The following is a 24,275-nucleotide window of genomic DNA, read 5'->3' as shown; positions in this document are numbered from 1 at the left end:
GTGAACGAGTTCCGCGACCGGATTGCCACTGGTGTTGCCGAAGCCAAGGCCGCGCTCACTAAGGCCAAAGAGGAGTACAAGCGCTACTACGACCGGAGACGCACTCCGTCTCCGGAGTTTAAGGTTGGCGACCTGTCAGGAACAGGGCCGGCCCGGGCCCACGTGACGGTCTCCTGCCAGTCTGACAAGTGTGGGAAAGATGGTTCAACCCCCATAGCTGGGTGGTCGGCAGCCAGGCAGCGTAGATGGTGCCACTGCTGCAATAGAGAGCAGGGTAGGGACAGCTCGGGGCGACTCGAGACGCCCCGCTGTCACGTTGTGTGACAGCGGTGTCACAGGATACGAGTAGTCGTCTAGAGTGTCCTACCCCTGCTGAAGGGAACGAGTCCATAGCCAAAGAGTGCTGCCTAGTAGAGTTGGTGCCCAAGGCATAGGGCAAGGCATAGGCTGGGCCAGTTGAACAAGCCGTTCGGGCGGGGCGTGACGTAACGCGGTCACGCCCGACGGTTCAGGGGGTCGAGGGGAGTCGCCCCGCAACAGGGGCTGCGGGCCCGAGACCCCTGGAGCGCTTGAGAAGGGTTGCCAGTCCAAGGGGCGACATATCTCCTTTCCTGGAGAAACGAGTCGCTGTGGCTCCTAGACACCGCGGGACGGCGCGGTGTGACGCGTGACATGCGGGCCCGATCGGGCCCGCACCCTCCCATCGCCCCGTACCAGGGGAACCCAGAGCTTGAGGCCAGAGAGCAAGAAGAAGTGGCTAGGACAAGGGTGAACATAAGAGACAAGAGCCTGAGCTGTCCAGCCCAACCAAGGGCTCAGGTCAATGAGGCAAGCTAGCCTGGGTGTTGGAAGTCGTCTAGACGCCCCTTTCCCGGGGTATGGTTGCAGCAACCCCGCTCTAGGGGACCAGGCCGGAGTAGGGTTCAAAGGAAGAGACTTCAATGCTAAACCTAAGGTACAGGAGTAATACTGTAGTCTTTATATACTGTGGGCGCTAGGGGCCGATCGGGCCCGCTGAGGGTCGATCAGAATGGAGCAGGGGATGTCTCTGGTCGTCCCTGGTCGCTCCGCTAGGAGCCCAGGGACCATTCCTCTGGAAAGGAGCCATGCCAAAGTCGACACTAAGGAGTGTTTGGCAATGCAACAGTGAGGAGCTCCCTCCTGATCCCTGTGGTTGTCTGGGGCCGATTGGGCCCGCTGTCAAGGGCGTCCGGCGGCGCATCATGATCCCTGATGGCGGGTCATGATGGCTTGATGGCTGACTAAAGCGCGATCCGTTATTATGTCCCTTCTCTGGGATATTAGTGTTGTTGCTCAGTGCTTTGAGCTTGTGAATATATGAGGGCTTGGCTCTAAGGGTGGTGAGGGCCCGTCGGGCCGTATAGGGCCCGACGGCCCGACCCGAACCGTCACACGACCGTGTTTGGCTGGATGCCTCTGACATCAGGACGACTCGCCCCTCGGAGAAGTTCTCCCACCGCCGCCTCGGACCGTTCAAGATAGTCGCGGAGATCAGCAAAGGTGCCTACAAGCTCGACCTCCCTCCGCGCTACTCGAAGCTCCACCCGGTCTTCCCCGTCGTCAAGCTCGAGCTCGCCCAAGACGACCCCCTTCGACGGACGCCCCGGCTACGACCAGCCCCCTCCGGACCTCGAGGACGGAGTCCCGGAGTGGGAAGTAGAGGAAATCCTGGACGCAAGGGTGAGGTATAAACGGCTGAATTACCGTCAGATGGAAAGGCTACGACGCGCGCGCACGACCAGTGGGTCCGCTTCGACCGCGTCTTCGCCCTGGAGAAAATCGCGGAGTTCTATCGTAAGTACCCTGGCAAACCACGGCACATCGCCTCTGCAACCTTCGACTCGATTCCATTCCGGTCTATGCGTCGGGACGCCGCATTCAAAGGGGGGGGTGATGTCAGGGGAACCTCCCTTTCGGCCCCTCGGAGACGATTCCGATTCCGGTCCGACTCCGGTTCCGACTCCGGCGATCGCATCACCGCCTCCGTCAGGCGCATCGCCGCCCCCCGCCTGGCGATCCCCCTGGGACCTGGCCTGCGACATGGCGCAGGCATACTGCACGGAGCAACGATCAACCTTGGCGCGTCAAGAGCGCAGTATATAGTTCCGCTACCTAGCAGGCGGACCCTTAGAGTTTCTTCTCTTTGGATCCTCCCCTGCTAGGTCAGCCTCACTTGTATTTGCTTACTTCTATTCACTCTTTGGATCCTCCCCTGCTAGGACCTTGATCTCAGGCCTCCGGGGTTGCCCTTACACATGTACTTACTCTGTTCCCTCTGTTTTTAGAGCCAATGTGCTCCACGAAGGGCGGGAGGCGATCCTCAACCTAAGATGCTTTGGATCTGCCGGTGCAACACTTGAACTCCAATCTTCCTGCGGAGCTTTTTAATCACCAACGCGATGCAATCCTCTCAATGTGCCTGCATAACCTTTCCTCACTGTGAAATCGGACAGTAAACGGCCACTGGCATGTCGAGTCTTTCATCCCCAGAGTCAGCGTCAACAAGTCCGAGTCCTCAAGCCAACCATGTTAGCGAGGCATTCTTGTATGCACGTTCCCTGCGCTTGCCAGTGCTCACATTCCTCAGATTCTGTTCGGTAGCACCTCCTCATCTTCATTTTTGTCATGGCGGAGTGCCGACGGCGGCGGCAAAATAGACGGCTAATCCGCACCTCTGAAAACGTTCTCGACCAAGCACACCCAAGTGCCGAGATGACTCCCCGTTTGTTGGATGCCTATCTCAACCTTACCTTTTCAAAAATCGATATTCAATGGTTTTCAATCCAAGTATGCCATGATTTCAAAGCTAGTTCAATGTCGTTGACTCCCTTTGAAAATTTATAGCCACTTTCTCTGTCTGTCCCAGAGTCAGAACCTTCCGTCCCGACTACAAAAACTCCCTGCACACCTTGGTGTGCTCAGCAAAAAACTGGTATCGACTGCCTGGATATATCCACGCTCCACAAGAGTAATACAACGTCTTCCGAGAGCTATGCTTTCGCTGATTATCTGAATTGTCCCCTTCAATTTCAAGTTTCCGTCCTTATTGCGATGCCGGGAACGAGTTTTATGCCCCGTGGATCTGTAAACGGAGACCTTGCCGTCGGAGTACTTCATTCACATGTTAACCCACTATAGCATATCTTACCATACACTTTCTCTTTAGTGATGAATTTCTGTCCTGATATGGCAACCGGCCTGCCATATCGAGTAACTGTCAAAGACGCTTGACCCGATCCTTCATCTTCAGTAAACATGGCGCATCCCGAGCTGCGCCAGCTCCTCGTGAAAGTCGAAACAATATACGAAGACTTACAGCACTTCCGACCTCTGGCATTCTCACCGCCCATTTTGGACTCGTCCGCGTCGGTTGACGCAGACAAGGATGATGATGTCCAATGGCTGAGGCAGGAGGCCGTCCCCGGCATAAAGAAACTACGGGAGTCAATAAAGTACGATATCGATTTGCTCCAAAAGGTGCGTGGTTTCCGACCGCTGTCTTCTCGGTTAACTCATCTTCCTTCGACTCCAGTAGTTTCTTTCTGATCCCAAATCGGAGAGCCAACCACCCATCAGCACGCATGCGCCTTACCTACTGGCCGTGTATAACGAGATTCTATGTGCCCCGTCGCCCGTAACTTGGGTCTTCAAGTTTGTCACAAGGACGAAAGACGATGTCAAGAGTCGTTCGATTCATAAAGATGGAGGGGAAGGGACTCGGAAGGGTCAACAAAGGCAGAAAGAAAGGCTCTCAAAGTCAGATAGGAAAGCAGCAGCCAAAGCTCATAATGCAACTCTTGACCCCCCGGGCCAAGACCGTCGCGAGAAGGGAAAGCGCGTGCCAACAACCAAGATAGATGTAGTCGCGGAGAACGGAAAGCGATGGATTCGCGTAAATACGTACGTTTTTACTCCCTATCATCCCGCTCTCCCTCTGAGTTAAGCCGCAGCATAAAGATGTCTGGCATTCTTGCCGAACTTCGCGAAATAGACTCATACCTCACTGACTCTGATTCCAACCCCGACTCTGATGACCCTGACCATCTCGGACCCAGCCTGGCCCAAAAAGAGTTTGACAACTCCGTACTCCAAATGGGACGTGGTCTGTTGGAAGCGGCCGCGGCCCATCCCGTTGACGGCCCTAATGGCCCGCACCCTCCCCGAATAACAATGCGCCTAACGCGACTCAACATATCGCCAGCTAACGACCCACGAATAGCGCAAACAGTGCAAAATCTGCGTGACATGGGCATCGACGTTGAACTCGGTGAACGACACGCGGACGACATTCCCGCTCTCCAACCCGCTCCACCACTTCCCACTCTCCAAATAACGCCGACAAGACAAATCAACCTCGACCTTTCGGTGCTTGTCGCAGTCGTCTCTGATCTGACCCACTCACCATTGCCGACTTCGGTTGAAGAGGCCACCACGCGTTTTCTGCCGCCCCAGCAGTATCGCGACTGGCGCCCACAAACAGGGGAAGAAGCCAAATCCACGACAACGAAGCAGCAAAACGGGGAGTCTGAAGGGCCTTCTCAAGATGTGCTAAGACACAGTCGGGCATTGACAATGCATGTCCTACAAGAAATGCGGCAGGGTTTCCTGCAGGAAATATACGACCGTCTCCCCCTCGCAAGGGGCGCGGACTCTGACGGAGGAGTGGAGTTCTGGACCAGCGACGAGGCAAAGGAGCGTTGTTTGCGTATTGTTTCGCGAATTGGTGGCCCGCGAGAGATTCGACGTGCCGAGGCACTATTTGTAGTGCATGGAATACCGTTGGAGGAGGCAGAAAGGCTGTTCTGGGCCGAGTCACGTTATCCCCAGCGGTTTGTGCGGCTGTTTCCCATTCGGATGTACCCGGCGAGGGACGAAATACCGCTAGAAGGGGCTCCGAAACCGCACGGCAAATTCTTTCAAGCGTTGACACGTGTATGTCGCGAGCTTTTGGCGCATGTAGAAGTAGGAGATGGGGCGGAAGACGAGGGCCATGGTCATTTGTCCAAAGCAACTTCGCGGCTATCGCCTCATGCTGTCAAAAGCATGTTACGTGGGGCGGAGCTGGGCTGGACGACACTGACAACAACGAAATCGAGTGTCAAATCGCTGTTAAGGGAGGTCAAGCTCGCGAGGTTGGATGGCTGGTTGGGCGATTCGGTTAACGATGATGTGCCACTCAGTGAGCATGAGTCGAAGGCTGCGTTGTGGATTGTAGACCCACGAAACCTGCAGTGTTTTGCGTGATTAACCCTTAGACCTATCTTGTATGTTTTGCTTACAAACACCATTATATGCTGCGGCTATACGGTCCTTAAGATTCTGAAGCCCCCAACTGTGGTGTCAGAGCCTGTGAAGCTTCAGTCAAGAGCTGAATGGGCGGATAATTGGGATCCATTTATGTTCAAACCTGCTATTACTAAGAACCTTTCCATTTAACCGGCTTGTTCTATAAAAAAGAGAAGAGGGTTCGCCAACAGCACTCCACATGGCATCTTCACCACTGCCGTCACGTATCGCGCTAATTACTGGCGCCAACAAAGGCATCGGTCTCGAAATCGCGCGACAAATCGCAGCCAAAGGCGGTTACCATGTCCTTCTTGGTGCTCGCGACAAAGATCGAGGCGAGCGAGCGGCAATAATACTCCAGGCTGATGGTCTTTCTGTCGAGTTCATCCAACTTGACGTGACAATGGACGCGTCGATCGCTGCAGCAGCAAAGACGATTTCCGACAAGTTCGGGCGACTCGATGTTTTGGTAAACAACGCGGGGATCGCAATTGACAGCTGGGACCCCGCTGTACCAATCCCTCCGCGAGACGTCTTTGACAAGACATTTTCGACCAACACAACTGGCGCGGCGATGGTCACGGAAGCCATGGTCCCGCTCCTCTCCAACGCTAAAAACCCCAATGTCGTCTTCGTCTCAACTGACATGGGCTCCCTCGGTATATTTGCTGATCCAAATGGCCGCTACAAGGACATGCCGCTTTATTTTGCCTCGTACCGCTGCAGCAAAGCCGCCATGAACATGCTTGCGCTTGTTTACGCTGCCCGTTTCCGAGGTGAGGGATGGCGAGTCAATGTGCATCATCCAGGGTACATCGCGACGGACTTGAACAGCAACCAGGGGTATGGCACTGTCCAAGAAGGGGCGAGGAATGCGGTCAGGCTGGCGACACTGGAAGGGCAGGGCGGAGAAAGCGGGAAGTTCTCGAGTAGCGACGGCCCAGTGCAATGGTAGTCCTTGAATCTTGCTATCGCAGAAGGAGTCTGATAGTTCGAACGGCGCGTTGTGAGGTTAGGCTTAGGTTAAATGGAAAAAATCTTGTTTTTTGAGCCGAGCTTCCGAAAATCAATGGAGCCTTTCTCTCGAGAGAGTCATAGAAGGATCAATAGGAGTAGAGAAAGAAGTGATGAGAAATACGAGCCTGCACCCCATCGAGGGTGGGTTCAAGTTGCAAGTGAACGTTTGTTGACGTGCCTGTCGATAGTCACGTGCACGAAAGTACTGAACTTGGAACAGGAACACCCCACTGACAGTCTGACTGCCAGGATACGCAGGACTCGGAGCATCTATAAGATGGCCGTGAAACAACACCAACTCGACTTTTATTACGGGTGTCTGTAAGTATAGACGCTCGGCGACCCTTCTTTCCTCCCCCCATTTCTTCGACCCGTGCTGGCATGGACGCCCCCACCACTTTCGCAGTTCTGGGTAACCAGCCTTCAGTGACGCTGAGCACCAGCACCAGCCTCATCGTCACGAATTCACCGGTCCCTACGGTAATAAACGGGGTTTCGACAACTATCAACGTCCCAATTACTTCGGCTTTACTTGCTTTGGTGCCTATTGGGACCAGCCCGAGTCCCAGTGCTCGCCACCTTCCAGCCAGGTAAGACATAGTATCCCACATTTGACTCCAGCTAATGAAATATACTCAAGGCTGTCCGCTACTCAGGTTGTACTCATCGTCTTCACCACTGTGGGATTTCTGCTAGTGCTTGGTCTCGTTGTTCTCGTAAAACTTCGGCGGCGCAGAGCGCGGACACGAGAAGAGCAGCTGGCTGCCCAAGAAAACAATATCGACCCATTCGTCGATACGAGACGACCGCCGTCCAACTGGGTCTCGTTCATCAATAACTCTGAGCCCCCGGTGGCAACGGACCTGTCGCGCTCCAGCACCATGGCAACACGCCAGACGTACATCTCAAACGAGATGCATAGAGCGAGGGAGAAGATGGCGGAACTGGAACAAGACTTGCGCCTTTCGCAGGCGAGCGCAAATAATGTTCAAGTTGTAACCAGTGGCAGTACGATCATCGCCAACTCCGAGCAAGAGCCGGTAATCGAACAAGGACTGGCTGCCGCGATGCAGCAGATCGAGCAACTCAAGACGAGGATTCGACAGCTGGAGTCACAACGCCGATCCTCGTGGGCCACAGGACGGAGCGATGTGCCTCCGCCAGGATATTATGAAATCGTTTGATGTGAATGCCAGTGAAATGATTTTGGCAGGCTTTGATATTCCACCTCCAAGCTTCAACACTGACGGTCCACACCCACAAGTTCTGAATCACGCCACCCCCGCCTCTGGTGAAGCCAACTTTCAGTCGATTGCATCCCGTCAGGGGTTGTGAAACGCGTTGCAATTGGTTGGCTACCTTATAAATAGACAGGCGTGCCGCTGCCAACAACGCCCGGATTTGCCTGAAGCTTCTCGAGCGGCACTATGATGAATATAAAGTCCGAGTGATTTGGACGCTGGAGGGGAAACTTTGGTGTAAAGCACCTTATTTTCCCTTCTGAACGCGGGGCACCATGCTGGCCATGGAGCCGTTTAAAAGTCGCATGTGAGCTCAGTGCATAATGAGTATGGAAATAAGATCAGCTTACCGCAGAGATAGGTCTGTCGTTTGGGTGGCTTCGATACTGTTCCAGATACACAGCTCAATGGGCGCTGCGATACCGTCTTCCGAGGCTCGACTCAAGTATAACCTTGAAATCACAATTGTAGAAGGATTGATGTTGTTCGCAGAGTTTTTAACGAAAAACGAGCCGGAGACCAAGCACGAGGAATGGGCATCGCAGATGTGGTCATCGTCGGCCTGCTGCTCGTCCTAATACCGCTGACCATTGCGCTTATACTTCGATGGAGGGCTGGAAGGCTCGCGCGTGATCGTTCCCCTCCAAAGGAGCTCGAAAGCAACGATTGCACGCAAATTTTGGACCCATATTCATCTTCGGACGACGGATCAGTCGATTTAGAGCCCCAACAACGGGCGTCATGGGCGTTGTTTATCGGCTCTAAAGATGAGAATGCACTGTCGCGGTCAAATACAGCGACGACGCGGCAGTTGTATGTCTCCAATCAGGCGCGGCGGGCCCAGCAAAAGGCTATTGAGCTGGAGAGACAGCGCGAATCGGTGGATACCGGGAGTAAAGCCAGCACTGGTGCGCGAGTTTCAACTGCATCTTCGAGAACGGCAGCTACGCTTGTGGACGGAAGCCGCCCAAGTTCAGTTATGTGGACGAAAGAGGGTGCTCCGCCTGTTCCACCGGTGGCATTGAGACTCTGAGGGGACCGTGTAGGTAGCAACTTAACCTAGATTGCAACCTGTCATAGATTAGAAATGCACTGTACTTAGGTCGAAAATATCTTGTATAAACCTGACTTAGGTTGAGTTGTTCAACCTAGGCCGCTGGTAGCATTTATACCTAAAATGTACAAATTCAACCTATGTGTTGTCCAGGGTTGTTTGGTTGGAATGCAACCAATAGTGCGTGGATTGTATCTCTTCTCAGCTTATCATTTCTCTCAATTGACAATGGTTAAATAGTATATATATATCGGCCTACATGCTACCACAGTATATCTAACCAACCCTCCGCTGATGATATCGATGGACCCTCGTATCATCGCTCGCGCGATCGGGTTTCAAAGCAAGCGCGCAGGCGTACGCGTCACTTGAAGACCTTCACGGTCCCGCATGGCCGCCAGCGTGATGTCGACGCTTGATGTTCGCTGTCGCAACAGGCAGTTTCTATTCGCGCATGCAGATTCACTGGGTGTCGTTGACAAACGGTAGAAGACTGAATATGTGGTCTGACAACTCACCGGCTTCACATCGGTTGATGACTGGTGTTGCTGAATTTGGGGAGCGGAACGTATGGTGTTGCTAGTAGAACGAGGAGGGGTTTGAGAGGAAGTGTTATGACGCTTGAAGATGGGATGAAGCGTCAGCCCTGAATGCATTGAGTGGGCTTGAGGTGCTTGATACGTGTCGACGTCTTGAGGTTGTTGCTTGAAGCAGCTTGTACTTGATTTGATATCCATGGGCTTGATGTGGGTGTCTGTGCATTGTTTGCCGGAGATAAGGCCGGGAGTTTGCTGGCTCAGGACGTAGGGTGAGGCCGCCGAGATGGAAGCAATGGGAGACGTGTGGGTGGGGGCCTCCATGACACGCAGGATCCAGGGGCGAATCGCTTTGTGACACGGGGCAAGAGGGGAGGCGGGAATGGCAAGAAAAAGAAGGCGGACTCGCACTTTGGAGTACCGAGTGAGGCCACAATGCGAGCAGATGCTGATCCATTGAATTCTTGAGCAGTGCTTGGGTGGTCAAGGTTGTATGCACCAGAGATGGTAGGGGAAGCGCTTGTTATCGGAGAGAGGGCCGCGACGTTGAGTCTGCCATGAAGGCCGAAGAGACAACCAACCACTGTGACTGACACGTTGTGTCACAAGTCCACGCTTGTCCGTCACGTGCTATCAACAATGCATCTTCGACCCCGTTTACATCCAGTAGCGCATGAAGGCACTAACCCTCCGTCTGATACCATTCTCCAAGGATAAAAAAGACAGGAAACCGCTGTATCTGGCCGATGCAAGCGAATGTGATGAATAACAGGTACGTATCAGTCTCTCACGCTCAAGCCATGCTCACTTCGTTCCTCGACCAACCCATTACTCGCTAGCGTCGCTGTCGTCGTCTGCCCCACTAGTACCTTGGGCGCCAGCCATACTGTCTTCGTCTTCACTGCTGCTTTCAATGCGCAGTTTCTCCTGCTTGTCTTTCGACTTCTTTTTCTTCATTGCCTTTTTCGACGCCAACTTGACGGTCTTCGCTTTCCCGATGGTCCCAGCACGTCCCCGTGGCTTCGATTGGTCGCGCTTTGCGGCGTTAGCCTGGAGGTGGTTGTATTTCTCCGACCGGACAAGCAAGCCAGCTTTGTATGCCTGGTTGCGTTTACTATGGCAGTACTGGCGGAGCAGCTTCTCGCTGGCCCAGTCATTCTCAAAGCGCTCCAGATATGGATGGTGCTTGCGCATCTGAAGTGGCTAGTGGTGAGAAATTGTACTTCTCCTGGCCAAATAATGACGCACCAGCAGGAATGCTTTTGTCTTGTAGTCCGGATGGATGTCAGCCCAAGCCTTATGCCAGGGTAGCTGAACCTGGGCTGTAACTTCATGACCGGTGCGCTAAAATAGTGTTGCAGATATCACAAGGGGAACAGAGAGACGCACGACAATGGCATTGTACTGGCCGACGTCTTGTGCGTCCTTGGGATTGAATCTCATCGCAATCATTGTTGGCATGCCCGATTTCGGGGCTGGAATAAGAGCCTTCTCGGCATCATCCTCGTGGGCTCCAGCAGTGTTTTTGGCATGCTGGGCGGCTTTCTTCAAGGTTATATTCTCTTCACGAAGACGACCTTGCGGAGAGGTAAGCAATATTTCGTGATTTATGTGACAACTTACCGACTTCCTGTGCCCAGTATTGTGCCTCCTCCTCGATGCTGAGCTTTCCTTCGATGTCTTTCTTTAAATTTGTTCCATTGACTTCCACTTGTTCAGTGTTCTTTGATGCTGGGGCGGCATCGTTCGTACTTTGGGTTGCGATAAGCTTTTGGAGCTTTGCAATTTCCTCTGAGGGCAAGTACATCCTTGTCAGCGGAACAACAATAGTAGCTGATCACATACTAGCTTGTTGCTCATTCTGACGCGCATAGCTAACAATCTCCATCGTGTTCGTCTCCTCCAGATGATACTTTGTTGTCAACAATTCTTCAAACCGTTCGAAGTCGCGCCAAAATGCCTTGTCGCTCATCTGGACGCCACCATCATCATCCTTGTTCGCATTCGGTGCATTGTCTATTGGGACTAGTGGTGCTTTCGACGCGTCCTTGGTCGACAGTGAGTCGGTTTTCTTCGTACGGCTTTTGCCACGTTCAGGGGCATTTTTTGCTAGTGCAGCTGCTTTCGTAGGATCAACTGGCTTGCTTGCACTCAGCACGAGCTTGACCGCTTTCGCCATAGTAGGATGATGGACTGGGAAGGGAATGAGAGACTTGTCTCAGACTTTGTAATCTGTGACAACGGAATGTGATGTTGTTTCCCCTCTTCCTTCTCAAGCTTTCTAGCGCTCGTTTTTGAACTCTGCATGCTTGCTATGTCAACCAATCCACCAAATGGCAAAGTCTGGTGCAGCCACTGCAACTCGTGGTGTACCCGACGCCGAGAACGTGAACATCGGCGCCTTGGCTATATTCCCCATCCTGCCTTGACTGACGTCGACACTGATCTTCCACCTCGAATGCTCGTTTCTGGCCCTAATTCAGAGCCTGAGGATGATAATTCTCCAATGGCCACTGATGGTATAAATGAGACGGAGACGCCGACAGCACCAACAATCGACACCGATATTGATGTCGACTATCCTTTCATTCATGGTGAGTCTATATATGCACTACTACTCATACTAAGCCAAGGTCTCGCCAGATCAATCTCCACTCAATCCCTCCATACCCAGCCCCGATATTGAATCTACGATTCTCCGACATCGGTCATTAATTGACATAGACGATGAAGATGATGACAGCGACAATCCGGGGGAAGATATCCTTGGAGACAGTCTTGACGACACCATAGCTGTCCGTACAGAGGACAGTGATGCCGAAGACTCCGAGGATGAACCCGATATCTTCGACTGGGACTCGTTTGAGTCTAATGAGTTAACGCCAGAAGAGCTAGCAAGAACAGGAGTTGAACGAGAGCTGGCAGAAATTGGTATGTTATCTTGCGATGCTTGAACAAACACTTATTCTTTAACCTAGCCCATAAGCTGAGCGAATATGATCTTGCAATCTGTCGAGCGTTCGCATACAAGTTAGAAACTCACACGACCGACAAGGCATTCAAAATGGCCCAGAAGGCCTTTCGGCCTGATCCGCCACTCCCCAAGCTTGACCGTCTGCGGCGGCGAGTCGGCTTCTTGGCTGGCTTTAAGCCCCAGGTTTACGACTGTTGTATCAACTCATGTCTCTGTTACGTGGGCCCATATAAAGACCTGGAACGGTGTTCCCACTGCGATGAGCCACGTTGGCGGGCAAACGGGAAGTCACGCAAGGTCTTCACCTATATCCCAATCATTCCGCGCCTCATTGCGTTCTCCGCAAATCCCGATATGGCAGAGAAGATGAAGTATCGTGGCGCACATATACACAAGTCAGCAACAACGACTGATGTAATGGACGGGAGGCATTACCGCTCGTTACGAAAACAGCATGTGCATGTACACGGCCAGCAACTACCGCATAAGTACTTTGACGACAAACGCGATATTGCTCTTGGCGCGTCGATGGATGGTTTTGCACCTTTCAAACGTCGTAAAAAGACAGCATGGCCAGTCATTCTGTTCAACTACAATCTCCCGCCTGAGCTTCGGTTTCTTCTTCCTTTTATCCTGGCACTTGGTGTCATTCCAGGGCCAAATAAGCCTAAAGATTCCGACTCATTCCTATGGCCTATGGTCGAGGAGCTTCTCCGATTGGCACATGGGGTCACTGCTTTCGATATTCTCTCGAAGTCTATGTTCAAGCTGCGAGCATATCTTATTCTTGTTTTCGGTGACATTCCGGCTGTGTCGATGTTTATGTTGATGAAAGGACATAATGGTTTTTGTCCTTGTCGGATGTGCAAGATAACTGGGCTTCGAGTCCCCAATGGTCCAACGACACACTATGTACCCCTTGAACGCTCTCAACACCCTCTTGTGAAGGTAGACCCAAATGCTATCAAGTCGTATAACCCAGAGCAACTACCATTGCGTACCCATTCGGAAATGCTCCAACAAGGTCAGGAAGTTGAAAATGCACCCTCGACTGCAGCCGCCAATCGCCTGGCCAAACAATATGGTGTCAAAGGTGTCCCACTTCTCTCTCACCTTGATTCCCTGTCCTTTCCCGGTTCCTTTCCATACGATTTCATGCACTTGATCTGGGAAAATTTAATCAAAAATCTTGTGCTTCTCTGGACTGGCGAGTTTAAGGGGCTTGATGAAGGTAGTGGTGAATATGTTCTGGGGAAAGCCGTTTGGGAAGCAGTTGCATCTCTCGGAGCCTCAGCTGGTGACACAATACCATCGGCATATGGAAGTCGCATACCAAATTTATCGAAAGATCGTCCCAACGTCTCTGCAGAGATGTGGGGGTTTTGGACTCAGTACCTTGGGCCAGTTCTTCTTCACCGCCGTTTCCGCAAGGAGAGATACTACCGTCACTTCCTGGAACTTGTCCGACTACTCAACATTTGTCTAAAATTCGAAAATACGCGAGCGGAGATTGATGAAGTTCGGCTTGGTTTTGTGGATTGGGTTCAGAAATATGAGAAGTATTGACACTTATTTTATTAAATCAAATAATTTCTAAATATTCCTTTTACAGGTTCTATTACCAGTATAAGCCAGACTGTCTGCCTACATGTCCGCTTACCATCCATGCCCTATTGCATATTGCCGATTCAATCAAATTCTGTGGACCGGTTTGGGCTTACTGGGCTTTCCCAATGGAGCGTTTCTGTGGTACTCTCACCCCAGCAATCCGAAGCAGGCGACATCCTTGGGCTTCGCTGGACCGACACATCCTTGAGGTTGCTCAGCTGACGCAGGTCAAGATGGTATACAATGTTGTTCGTGATCTAGATTTGGACTATGATTCAGACGACGAGTCAGATTCAACTCAGGATGGCTTTTCTGACCCAGCTTGTTGCGTATTATCATTTCCCCTGATTTCCAAATTGATTATAGTTCAAGATCCAAGCTGCATTCTCCTACCACCCCGAGCGCCTCTCCGTCCAACAGAGACTCAGGTCCGAGCCATTGCGGGTGCCATCGTCACTCGCACTGGCTGTACTATCACACAGGCCAACATTGCTCTTCGACATGCACTGATTGAGGAGTATGGTCGGGTGAAACGTATCGACTCTGAGGCAGGTGACACGATGCGAAGCTCTAATCTTGGTATCCGGCCTGAAGACTCACGCGACAACACCTATATTTCTGTAGGTTGAGCAGTTTTTCAGCGCCAACCTGATTGCTGACTTAATTTATTTAGTACTATGCAATTATTGACTTAAATGCCAGAAACAAGAAGGCACCATTCAAGTATGCTAAAGAAGTGTTTTATGGTCAACTAAACCACATTTACCGTATCACATTCCCCACGGCTCTCCCGACATTGAATATCTCAGCGGCGACAACTATGATCTTTGCAGCCATCCGGACCTGTAACGTGGAACCAGTGAAGAACAAGATAGATAAGACACTGTCATGCCTCAATATCCGAATGTATTCTGGACATCGAGAGCTTGACATCATTGACATGAAGAACATTGTTGGTCTTGTCGGGCGTATTCCATTGACATCCAATCGGTGGGCAATTATTGATCGGAATGCGGTTTTAGAGCTAGCTGAATGGGAGGGTGACATAAACGCTGACCAAAGTAATAGATAGTTATAATTACTACGTGCTTGTAATCAAACTCCATAACCGCACCGCTAGCATTTAAGTTCACAGTAATAGCTTCATAAGTTGGCCCATCTGGGATATATATAGCTTCTCTTGAGCCAGCTGCGCACTCAATGGACCTCGACTATAATGCCCCGTCCGTGCAATCATTCTCTCCCGCAATGCGTCGCAAACCCTGGCGTAACTGGGTGAATGTGTGATTGACCTCCTCCCACCGAGCATAGTCATCTTCGAGCTCTTCCTCGGCTTTTGCGAGTTTGACACGGGTAAGATGAAGCTGATATTTGGTGAGGAGAAGTTGGGTCTCCATGTTGAGATTATCGTTGAGTGTGAAGTCAAGCGCAAGCGCGTCAGGACTCTCCATGAGACGGCCGAGAAGGCCCATGTGGGCGATTGCAAGATAGTCATCGTGTGAATTGATAGCTGTTAGATAGTGAGCGATGGCTACAAGAATCATTTAGGACGTGTCTTGCCTCGTTCCATTGTTGTATCAGGTACGCACACGCGATGAGATGAGGGAGAGAAGTAACACGGTAAGTCACACAGTGACACCACGCGTTACTCCAAGCTAGATTTCCGCGCACAGATTTTAAACCTATCTTTGGTCAACATGCTTGGTATAAAAGTAACCTAAGAAAACAGGTTGAATTGAATCAACCTAATATGCACCTACAATAGGTCATTATGATATTTGTGACCTATCATAAGTTGTGTTGTAACCTAATCCGCACCCATAGTGAGAGAGGAGGAAGAGTCGAGAACGGATGACAAATTGGAGGGTGCTATCCACCAGATTGCCGCACTTAAGTCGCGCATTGACGAGTTGGAGCAAGAGAGAGATGTCCCACCGCCAGTGTACTATTCTTCCAATGATGTCCAAGTTTAAGCAGGATCAACGCGCGATGTTACAACATGCTGTTACAACGTGACATCGCGGCTGTGCCATGGCCCATCGGAGTGAGCCTCAATTTTCAAAGTTCTTCTTCAACTTGAGTCAAATGTATCTGGAAACTTCAATGCGGGCTCAGCGCTCAGCGCTCACTTGGTATCTGGTCAAAAGCTCGATACAAATCTCAAGCCAGACGTCAACACCCACTGTGCGTTGTTGCACCAACTGTCGTCTCCAAGGACGTAAGTATCCCGCTGTTGCTCTGTTCCCATTCCGCTGGTTGTTGGGATCGAAACTTGTGTCCAGCTGGCTCAAATAATAATGCATCGTCGTCAAAGGCTCATTTGCTCTCACTTCCCACATGCTGGCCATGGATAGCGTCTTTTTTGTGCACTTGTTGTTTTTGGGCTATACTGGGGCACAACCAATCGTTGTAAAGTATGTGTTGATGATTATATCAAATAGTGTTCTGCCCTAACACTCCTTGTCAGCTCAGAACCACCACCCTACAGTACCTTCGATTCACAGCGGTACTTTGTCTCGGACATTCTGTTGTTGGCGTTGGTGATCTCGATTGTCTGTGCCCATTTTTGGCGCGCTGGAAGGAGCCAAAAACAAACAGCACCAGTTATTGGCATTGAATCGAATGCTGTTCAAGCCTCTCCTGCTCCAAACATCCCCGTCGTCCAACCACGCAATTCATGGACGCCATTTTTAAGGTCCAATTCGCTCTCATCCACTGAACCACTATCGCGGTCGGACACGTCAACCACGCGAGCGCTATACATTTCAAACCAGAACTATCGTGCCCAGCAGAAAGTGGCGGATTTGGAACCTGAGTCGACCGAGTTGCGGAGGTCAACGCAGTCGTTTCCTTCGACAAGATTTTCGACAACTTCTTCTCAAACGATGACCACTCTGAAACCACAGTGGACGCGTGATTTGGATGTCCCTCCTATTCCACAAGCAGTCCAGCCTGAGAGGGAGATAGAAGAGGTGTTGAGGGTACCGGGAGAGGAATATCTTCATGGGAAGCGGCAATAAAAGTCCTCTCTAAGTTATGAGTTATGACAATGATAATCCTCCTATTTGTTGCTATGTACCTCTTACCAACCTACATAATACTCTCCTCCGGTTTCTATAGCTGTGGATTTTCTGATTGCCCGCTCAATAGATCTACTGCGGTCTTGATGACAACACGGGTGGTTATGTCAAGTTTGGGAAGAATTCCTTCCTTCTCTCCATGAATGTCGTCGTCGTGGTTCCCTCCGAAGCATATACCCGCCCCAAGCACGAACGGCGACAATCACCCACTACTACCGAGCCACAATGGCGGCTCCTTCCATGACGAGGAGGACGACGACGCTATTGAGCTTGAGATGGGGCGGTTTGCAACGAATGAGCCGCAACCTGGTCTCTTATCCCGCATAAGAAACTGGCCCCCGTGGTATTTCGCCGTAGCCATCGTTGGAATGTTGGGACTTTTGTGGCTTTTACGGCCAGCAGCGCGCGAACCACTACAAAGTGCGTCAGTTTCTACACCTTTGGTATTCCTGATAATCCTTGCCCAGTCCCCCCATCTGTCTATGTCGACCACTCTGCCGCTTCGCAAGCCAAAGTCGATAGACTGCTTGCAAGGCAGTCCACAACATTTGCCCAGGCCGAGGCGCGCTACACGTTGCGGAATAACCGACCACCTCCAGCTGGATTCGATAAATGGTTCGAATTTGCGCGAAAGCACTCGTGTCTGGTCGATGACTACGACCAGATCTCACGCGACTTTGAGCCATTCTATCAGCTAGCCAAGGTCGACCCCAAATTCTTCAAGAAAATGGTCGACTCCGGCATTGCGAGCGTATGTCGTGGCCGTGTTTCGACTGTGTACCATTGACTGGCGGATAGATGCAGAAAAATGGACGGGGCTTCTCTACGGGTGTCTTCAAGGGCGACAAATTCGACTTGACCAATGAAGAAGGCACGCTTTACCGTGGAGATTGGCCACGAACTTTCGGCAGGGTACACACTCTGTGTTATTATTTCCACTACCCGCTGACTCTGTCGCAGTTCATCGATTTTCTACCCGATATGAATATCATCCTTAACGGTCGAGACGAACCACGGTCGCTGTTCAATTACCGGCAACCCGGTCTGCAAGAGAAGGCTCTCCAAGCCTCTGACAAGACCCCCTTCGAGCATTCCCCCCACCCAACATCGACTTACTTCAAAGACGATGTGCACTGCATCGTGCCCAACTCACCGAATGGCTTCACAGGGGCTGCTAACGACGCTAGTGCTTGTGAGTTCCCATAAGCTCGGCTCCTCGTGTTACTCATCCTCCTCAGTCATGCTTTATGCCTCCAGCGAGGAATTCACCACTGACCTGTATCCCATCATGAGCATGACCAAAATCAGTCCATGCTTTGCCGATATCCTTGTCCCCAGCGAGGTTTTATTTGTGCTGTCTCCATGAACGTGGCTAATATGTTGACCAGTTCTACTACTCCGACTCTGGCTGGTCACCGAAGTATGCCTTTGCCAACAACGTGAACTGGACGGACAAGATCCCGAAGCTTTGTTTGTCTGCCGCCCTTCATCCTTTCTCCTCCTAATAGTCCCTACAGATTGGCGCGGGATGAACTCGGGCGGACGAATGTATGAGAAGAACTACCACGCTTTCCCCCGATTCCGGCTCATCGACATCGCGCGCAAACAACCAGAGCTCTTTGATGTCAAGATCTCTGGCTTCCACTGGGACCTTTGCGGCGACAAATGCGATGGCAACGCGATCATCAAGGAGTACAACATCGCCAAGGTGTCCTCTCCGCGCGAGGACGTGTACAAGTACAAATACGTCTTCGATGTCGACGGCAACTCTTTCTCGGGACGATACCTGGGGCTGTTGCGGAGCGGAACGTTGGTGTTCAAGGTCTGTCTCATCTATTCTTCGCTGGTTTAATACTGACAAACGACAGTCAACGGTCTTCCTTGAGTACTTCGGCGATTGGTTACAGCCCTTCGAGCACTACATCCCCATCCGTCCAGACCTCTCTGACCTCGTCGACAAGCTCGAGTGGGCGGTTACTCATGATGCCGAGGCACAGAGGATTCAACAAGCGGGGCAGGCGTTTGCCGAGCGCATAATGACGAACGAGCAGAACGACTGCTACTTTTCACGTGTGCTGCTTGAATGGGGCAGGCTGTACACAATGGCTGAAGCAGCGGGCTCGAAGGGTAGCGACCATGCGCCGATTCCTGGTCAGCCATTGCCTGAGGCGGATGATTAGAGGGAGGATGCGATGTGTTAAAAAGTAATCTTACTGTTCTTAGTTTGTTGTTGGGTGTAATGTGTTGCTGTGTGTTGCTGTGGTTCACGTCTACGTCTCTCTGACTGCCTGGCTGTATGCACGCGTTTTCGCACAGCATATAGAGCCGACTCCTTGTCTTCGTAGAAAGTCTCCTCAATCAGAGGCTGGATGTGGGTAGTTGCCATGTTATGGCCGACAAAACTATCTTGGTGATAGTGCCGGGTAACTATGAAACGTGAGAGCTCCGGAAGCTGGGCGAGGAGCTCCATTCTTGTAGGAACTAGTTTCGCGATGAGCTGCTCGAGAGTTGCTGTCCGTGAGCAGGCGGGGAAGAACGAAGATATTTAATCTGTGAATCGAGTGCGGAAGGGCTGGCGGATGTCGACGCCCAGCCGGTGGAAGAGGGTGGTGTGATCGAATGGATGGTCTTTGTTAAGGTGTTCGTGGAACATAAGGTGATAGAGACGCGGCTGCGTCCACGCTTCCGCAACGGGAAACCATGCTTCGGCGTCCAAACGGGTATGGGTCTTGTCTTCGGTCAGGACAAGATGGCGTCGCACCAGACCTTGAACACCGTCAGCGGAGAGAATCGGTGGCTGGTCGAATTGAGAGACCGTTCTGGCTTTGATATTCGACGGTGCGAATGGCGTCCTGAAGCGAGGTCAATACGAGATTGGCAAATGGAAGGCTGGGCGCAGCTCTTAACTACTCCGCAAGGTCACGCGTTCCTAAAGAGGAAGGTCCACATGTGACCCCGCCCTCCCGCCGTCTCGCGCTTTAAACTATAGGTTAATTATTTGTTTTTGTATTAATTATGAACAAAGAAAGTGTCCCACATCTACCAAGTTCGTCGCATTGTCCGGGACAACGACTGGGTAATTTCCTTTCCACACCTCCATTATCGTTCCCTCCCCATCCCGCACCGCGCAGCCTCCAAACCAATGGCCAACACTGAAGCGGGGGCTGGGTTCTTCACATTCTCCATTGCCCCACTCAACACTACTAGTTCCACCGCCCCCATATCCACCTTCGATCCCTCTACACGGCACGGTTTTGCGTTCGACGCGGCCCATGGCTATGAGCTTGTCTTCGAATCTACTGGTCATTTTGAGACCTGGTTGCTGGACCAACGACGGACGCGCTGTGTCGAATTTCGCCATCGCATGACAGAGGCATGCAAACAGCCCGAGCACCAACGGGCATGGTTGACCCGTGCCACCTACACTTGCACCCGCGACGGTGACTCCCGTCTCAACCCGCGAGAACGGACCCGGCCTGAGCGCAAGTCCAAGGATTTCAAGAAGGAGCTTGAGGATGGATGCAGTGGCCTCATCACGATGAAGAGGTATCCCGGCACAGACCGTGTCCGTGTCAAGTATCGCGACGAGCATTCGCACCCGCTCGGCGAGGCAAATCTGCCGTACATGACTCTGTCGAAGGATGCGCGCCAGGACATTGAGCGGCGCTTGATGAATGGAGACTCGGGGAAGGCCATTGTGGGTGTGTGATTGCTCTTCTGGGGTGTATTGCTGAGTTTTTGCAGTATAATAGCATCAAGAAAACTGCAGACGAGGCATCGATTGTCGGAAGCCTCGCAACTGTGAACCGCGACCAAAAAGTGAAGATGCGCGACATTGGTCGCATTGCTGCAAGGCTCAGGGCCGAGGAGTACCGCCTGCATCCTAATGATGACGAGTCAGTGCTCGAGCATGCAAAACGGCTTCACGAAGCAGGTCACCATGTGTTCCTCAAAACGCGACGCGACGCGCCACCCGCTGGATCCGGCCTCGACACCGATGCTTTCATCCTTGTCTTCCAGACCCAGTACCAACAGCAGTGTTGGTACTATTACGGACACGACCGCTTTGCGGGTGTGGACGCCACACACAATACGACACACTACAAGAGTGTCTCGTTATTCTCGGTGGTCATTCGGGATGACTGGGGGCGGGGCGCACCGGTGGCCTTCATGGTATCTTCGAATGGCACAGAGAAGACGATACGCTTCTTCCTGGCAAAGCTCCAGTCGTGGTCGCCAGAGGTTGTCCCGCGGGTGTGGATGAGCGACAGAGACAACGGGCAAATCAATGCTGTGCTTGGCGTTTACATCACAGCTTGGCTGCTTCTCTGTCGCTGGCACGTCGTCCACGCGTGGTATCAGCACTTCAATGTGTCCGCGTATCCCAAACTCTGGGCATTGCTGAAAGACTTGGTTTATGCAGCAACCAAGGACCGATTTGATGAGCTCTGGTCCAACATCCAAAACCTTGGTGCTTCGGACTGCCCCCCCTCGGTCATTGTTTATCTCAAAGAGTACTGGATGTCGGAGACCTGGCTGCCGAGATGGGCAGCATACTTTCGTACGGGTCGTACAGTGTATCAAGAATCTGACACCAACATGCTTACTAGGGGTCTCCGGCGCATGCGCTGTAGCCAATGACCTTGCTTTCTGCCCTAGCAGGCTTGGTGTGATACCAACTAGTTTACTTGTTAGGCATCACTGTCAGGGGAAACCCTGATGCCATCACTTGATCCCATCAAGCGCCGCGTCTCCGCTCACGTCTCCGCGTCTCCACTTGCGTCTCCGTGTCTCCACCCGAGTCTCTGTATTCCTGCACCCTGACGCTCCTCCTCCACTTCTTCCACCACATCCCGCATCCAGTGGTCCCCAACCTCCAACTCCCATGGCCACCCCTTTCTGGGAGTCTCTCCGGAGTCACCATCAGGGATCACTAATCCCATCGGAGACCTCTCCGGATGTGGCCGCACCACTTTCCTCTGAGACCTCGAGCCTATGGCCTTATAGCCTCTCTGGGCTGTCGCTCATCAAGGTCTCCCTGCAACCTCTACCCGTTGGACCTCTTGGGTGTCCCCAACCTATGTCAGCGTTCGGGCTTACGTTCGGATGGCTGAGCCCCGCCATGGCTCCGCCCCCACTCCGCCACCACGGCCCCCGTCATCGGGTCTTCCTTTGGGTGAGGCCTACTGCCGTTAAGGCTCGTGCCTACTGCAGCGCCCCCAGGCTGCACGCCCTCACACCTCCACCTCTCTGGAGACGTCCGGGGACGTCTCCGAGTGACCCTCCTGTCGCTACCCTCCAGTGGTCATGGCTGGCCGCCATTCCTATTGGTCCTTTCCGACACTCCCCGGCCCTTGGGCTGGACCGACTCCTTCCCTCTCCGCTCCATGCCCCCCTCTCCGTTTCCGGCCGTCACGTCACGGTCACACACCCGGAATCGATTCCGATTCCGATTCCGATTCCGGTTGTCACGGTCACGGTCACAAGCGGAGACGCCCAGAGGCAGTCTGGACCCCCGAAGCCCTTCCTGGGCCTTCTAAGGATGCCTGGGCTCTTCCCTTGGCATCATGGTCCCAAACCTGCCTCTCCGGAGCTTCGAGGGCTACTCAACACTCACCTAGGGTCCATTGGCGACACCTGACTTCTCCCATGCGTTGTTCGTCGCTATGCAGTCACTCTATCATTACTCCGGTCACTAGTATATAGTAGTGCACCTGAGCAGAGGGCTCCTTGGCTTGTTCTCTAAGGATTCCCCCTCTGCTCAGGTGAGTCTTGTAGCGTCCCTTCTTGTTGTAGTAGTTTCACTAAGGATTCCCCCTCTGCTCAGGACTCTGATTTCGAGCCTTGCGAGGTTGCCCTTACAATCACCTGGCACACTACAAGATATTTACTAATCCAAATATGATTGTTTAGGGTTTGGTTTATGATGGTTTCAAATTGAAAGTATTGCCAAATATTCTAAGATGGCTTATAGCATTTAAGAAATTTGATTTCAACAATTCTTCTAGACAAAGAATTGAAGCTAAATGACACTAGAGTATTGCTGATTTCATATTTCATAAAAGTGAACCAAAGAAATGAAAAGAAGAGTTATTTTGTGTCACTTAATTCTAGCTCAAATTAAATAAAGTGTTGTATACAATTGATCATCCTTCCAACCCTGATAAATTCAAGATATTTTGTACAGAAGTTCCAGGTTACAAACAACAGATGAAGATTTCCATATCAGGAATTTTAATAGGCATAGTATGATACAGGATTCTACAATTTAATTCATTCTGGTTCCAATACATCATGTCTACCAATACTTTTTGAAATTGTGTTAATTACTGCCTATTTTTCTCAAGTTCTATAAGATTGATGAATACCAATAAATTCTATAATGAATTCTGAAAAGTATCATATAGTAGTACTTATCTTCATTATCAGATAGCACTAATATAACAGCCCAATCAGGTAAATGGTTAGCAATTTTCAAAATTAGACTTTGAGTTCAAATTCCTGGTATTATAAGTATATTTGAAATTTATCACTGCAAAGGAAATGGACTGAACTTAGTTAGCCTAATGGAAAACTATCAAGATAAGCTGGTGTGAGTAGACTAGAAATATCAAGATGTCTCTCTAAGCCTTGAATGATCATAGCTTCAAATTATTTAGTTTTGTTTGTTTATTATTTGTTACTCAGTGGAATGCACATTAATAATGGTTAAAACATCTATTGTATCAATGAATTTAGACTGAAATTATTCAAGTCCTACTTAATAAACATAAAGCTCTATAGTATATAAATGGTGACATTCAAACTTAGTGTACCTACTAATGAGTGCAGAAAACATGTCAAGAAAATATTCTGGCCTTACCCTGAGTCCTAGATTGACTGCGAGATGATAATATGTAGTTAGATACTTAGCTCAACTGTGAATGAGCATAATAGGTAAGATTGTCTATTTACTGGTATCAATAAATTTATAAGATTTCAATATTATTTTACTATAATTCAACATATAGAGTGACACACTGAAGCTTTCCTTAGTAGGATAGTTATAAAGGCTACTCTTGATTTTATGGTCATTTTATAACAATTTTAATATAGTTTATGAGGGCCAGAAAACAGAGGATTTGGTTGTGTGACATATAGTAACATCATCAAATGCATCAGATGTCTACATGTGATCAATCATCTTTTCAGCCCACAGAAAGCAACAACAGTGACTCAAGCACCAGAACCTATGCATGCCCGGGCCGCACCCGGAATACTGATTCTAATCTGCTTTACATTGGTCTGTTTGCACTTGTTTAGAATCATTGTTTACACTTGTTTACTGATTGAATTTTACACCTAGCTAAAGCAAGGTAACTGAAGCATGGCACCACATGCTCAAATCGTACTTCGGCGACGGAACCCGGAATCGGCGGCTCGATGAGCTCATCTGGATTCTAACCACCGCGGTTGAGA

The 24,275-nt window shown here is 51.0% G+C and overlaps 6 protein-coding genes across 6 annotated transcripts; all 6 read left to right on the top strand.

Moving 5' to 3' along the window:
* Nucleotides 1-6,705: 6,705 nt before the first annotated feature.
* MIND_00554900 (uncharacterized protein) lies at nt 6,706-7,508 on the top strand (the record flags this gene model as incomplete). Its single annotated transcript, XM_037362326.1, has 2 exons — nt 6,706-6,914; nt 6,965-7,508. The coding sequence occupies 2 exons, from the start codon at nt 6,706-6,708 to the stop codon at nt 7,506-7,508; spliced, it is 753 nt and encodes a 250-aa protein (XP_037222618.1).
* A 332-nt stretch (nt 7,509-7,840) lies between these two features.
* MIND_00554800 (uncharacterized protein) lies at nt 7,841-8,598 on the top strand (the record flags this gene model as incomplete). The annotated part of the gene is made up of 3 exons (XM_037362325.1): nt 7,841-7,872; nt 7,927-8,010; nt 8,058-8,598. 3 exons carry the CDS (start codon nt 7,841-7,843, stop codon nt 8,596-8,598), a joined length of 657 nt encoding a protein of 218 aa, XP_037222617.1.
* Nucleotides 8,599-11,613: 3,015 nt separating this feature from the next.
* MIND_00554700 (uncharacterized protein) lies at nt 11,614-12,109 on the top strand (the record flags this gene model as incomplete). The annotated part of the gene is made up of 2 exons (XM_037362324.1): nt 11,614-11,749; nt 11,799-12,109. The coding sequence occupies 2 exons, from the start codon at nt 11,614-11,616 to the stop codon at nt 12,107-12,109; spliced, it is 447 nt and encodes a 148-aa protein (XP_037222616.1).
* An 881-nt stretch (nt 12,110-12,990) lies between these two features.
* Nucleotides 12,991-14,809, top strand: MIND_00554600 (uncharacterized protein; the record flags this gene model as incomplete). Its single annotated transcript, XM_037362323.1, has 3 exons — nt 12,991-13,688; nt 13,742-14,357; nt 14,411-14,809. 3 exons carry the CDS (start codon nt 12,991-12,993, stop codon nt 14,807-14,809), a joined length of 1,713 nt encoding a protein of 570 aa, XP_037222615.1.
* Nucleotides 14,810-16,074: 1,265 nt separating this feature from the next.
* MIND_00554500 (uncharacterized protein) lies at nt 16,075-16,757 on the top strand (the record flags this gene model as incomplete). Its single annotated transcript, XM_037362322.1, has 2 exons — nt 16,075-16,151; nt 16,205-16,757. 2 exons carry the CDS (start codon nt 16,075-16,077, stop codon nt 16,755-16,757), a joined length of 630 nt encoding a protein of 209 aa, XP_037222614.1.
* A 203-nt stretch (nt 16,758-16,960) lies between these two features.
* Nucleotides 16,961-18,997, top strand: MIND_00554400 (CAP10 domain-containing protein; the record flags this gene model as incomplete). The annotated part of the gene is made up of 8 exons (XM_037362321.1): nt 16,961-17,237; nt 17,285-17,568; nt 17,616-17,729; nt 17,778-18,009; nt 18,056-18,159; nt 18,206-18,287; nt 18,335-18,639; nt 18,686-18,997. The coding sequence occupies 8 exons, from the start codon at nt 16,961-16,963 to the stop codon at nt 18,995-18,997; spliced, it is 1,710 nt and encodes a 569-aa protein (XP_037222613.1).
* Nucleotides 18,998-24,275: the final 5,278 nt, after the last annotated feature.

This window comes from Mycena indigotica (genome assembly GCF_014461135.1).
Source record: "Mycena indigotica strain 171206Taipei chromosome Unknown Mind.scaff0004, whole genome shotgun sequence".
Classification (NCBI taxonomy): Eukaryota; Fungi; Basidiomycota; class Agaricomycetes; order Agaricales; family Mycenaceae; genus Mycena; species Mycena indigotica.
This window is presented reverse-complemented; position numbering and strand designations above follow the sequence as displayed.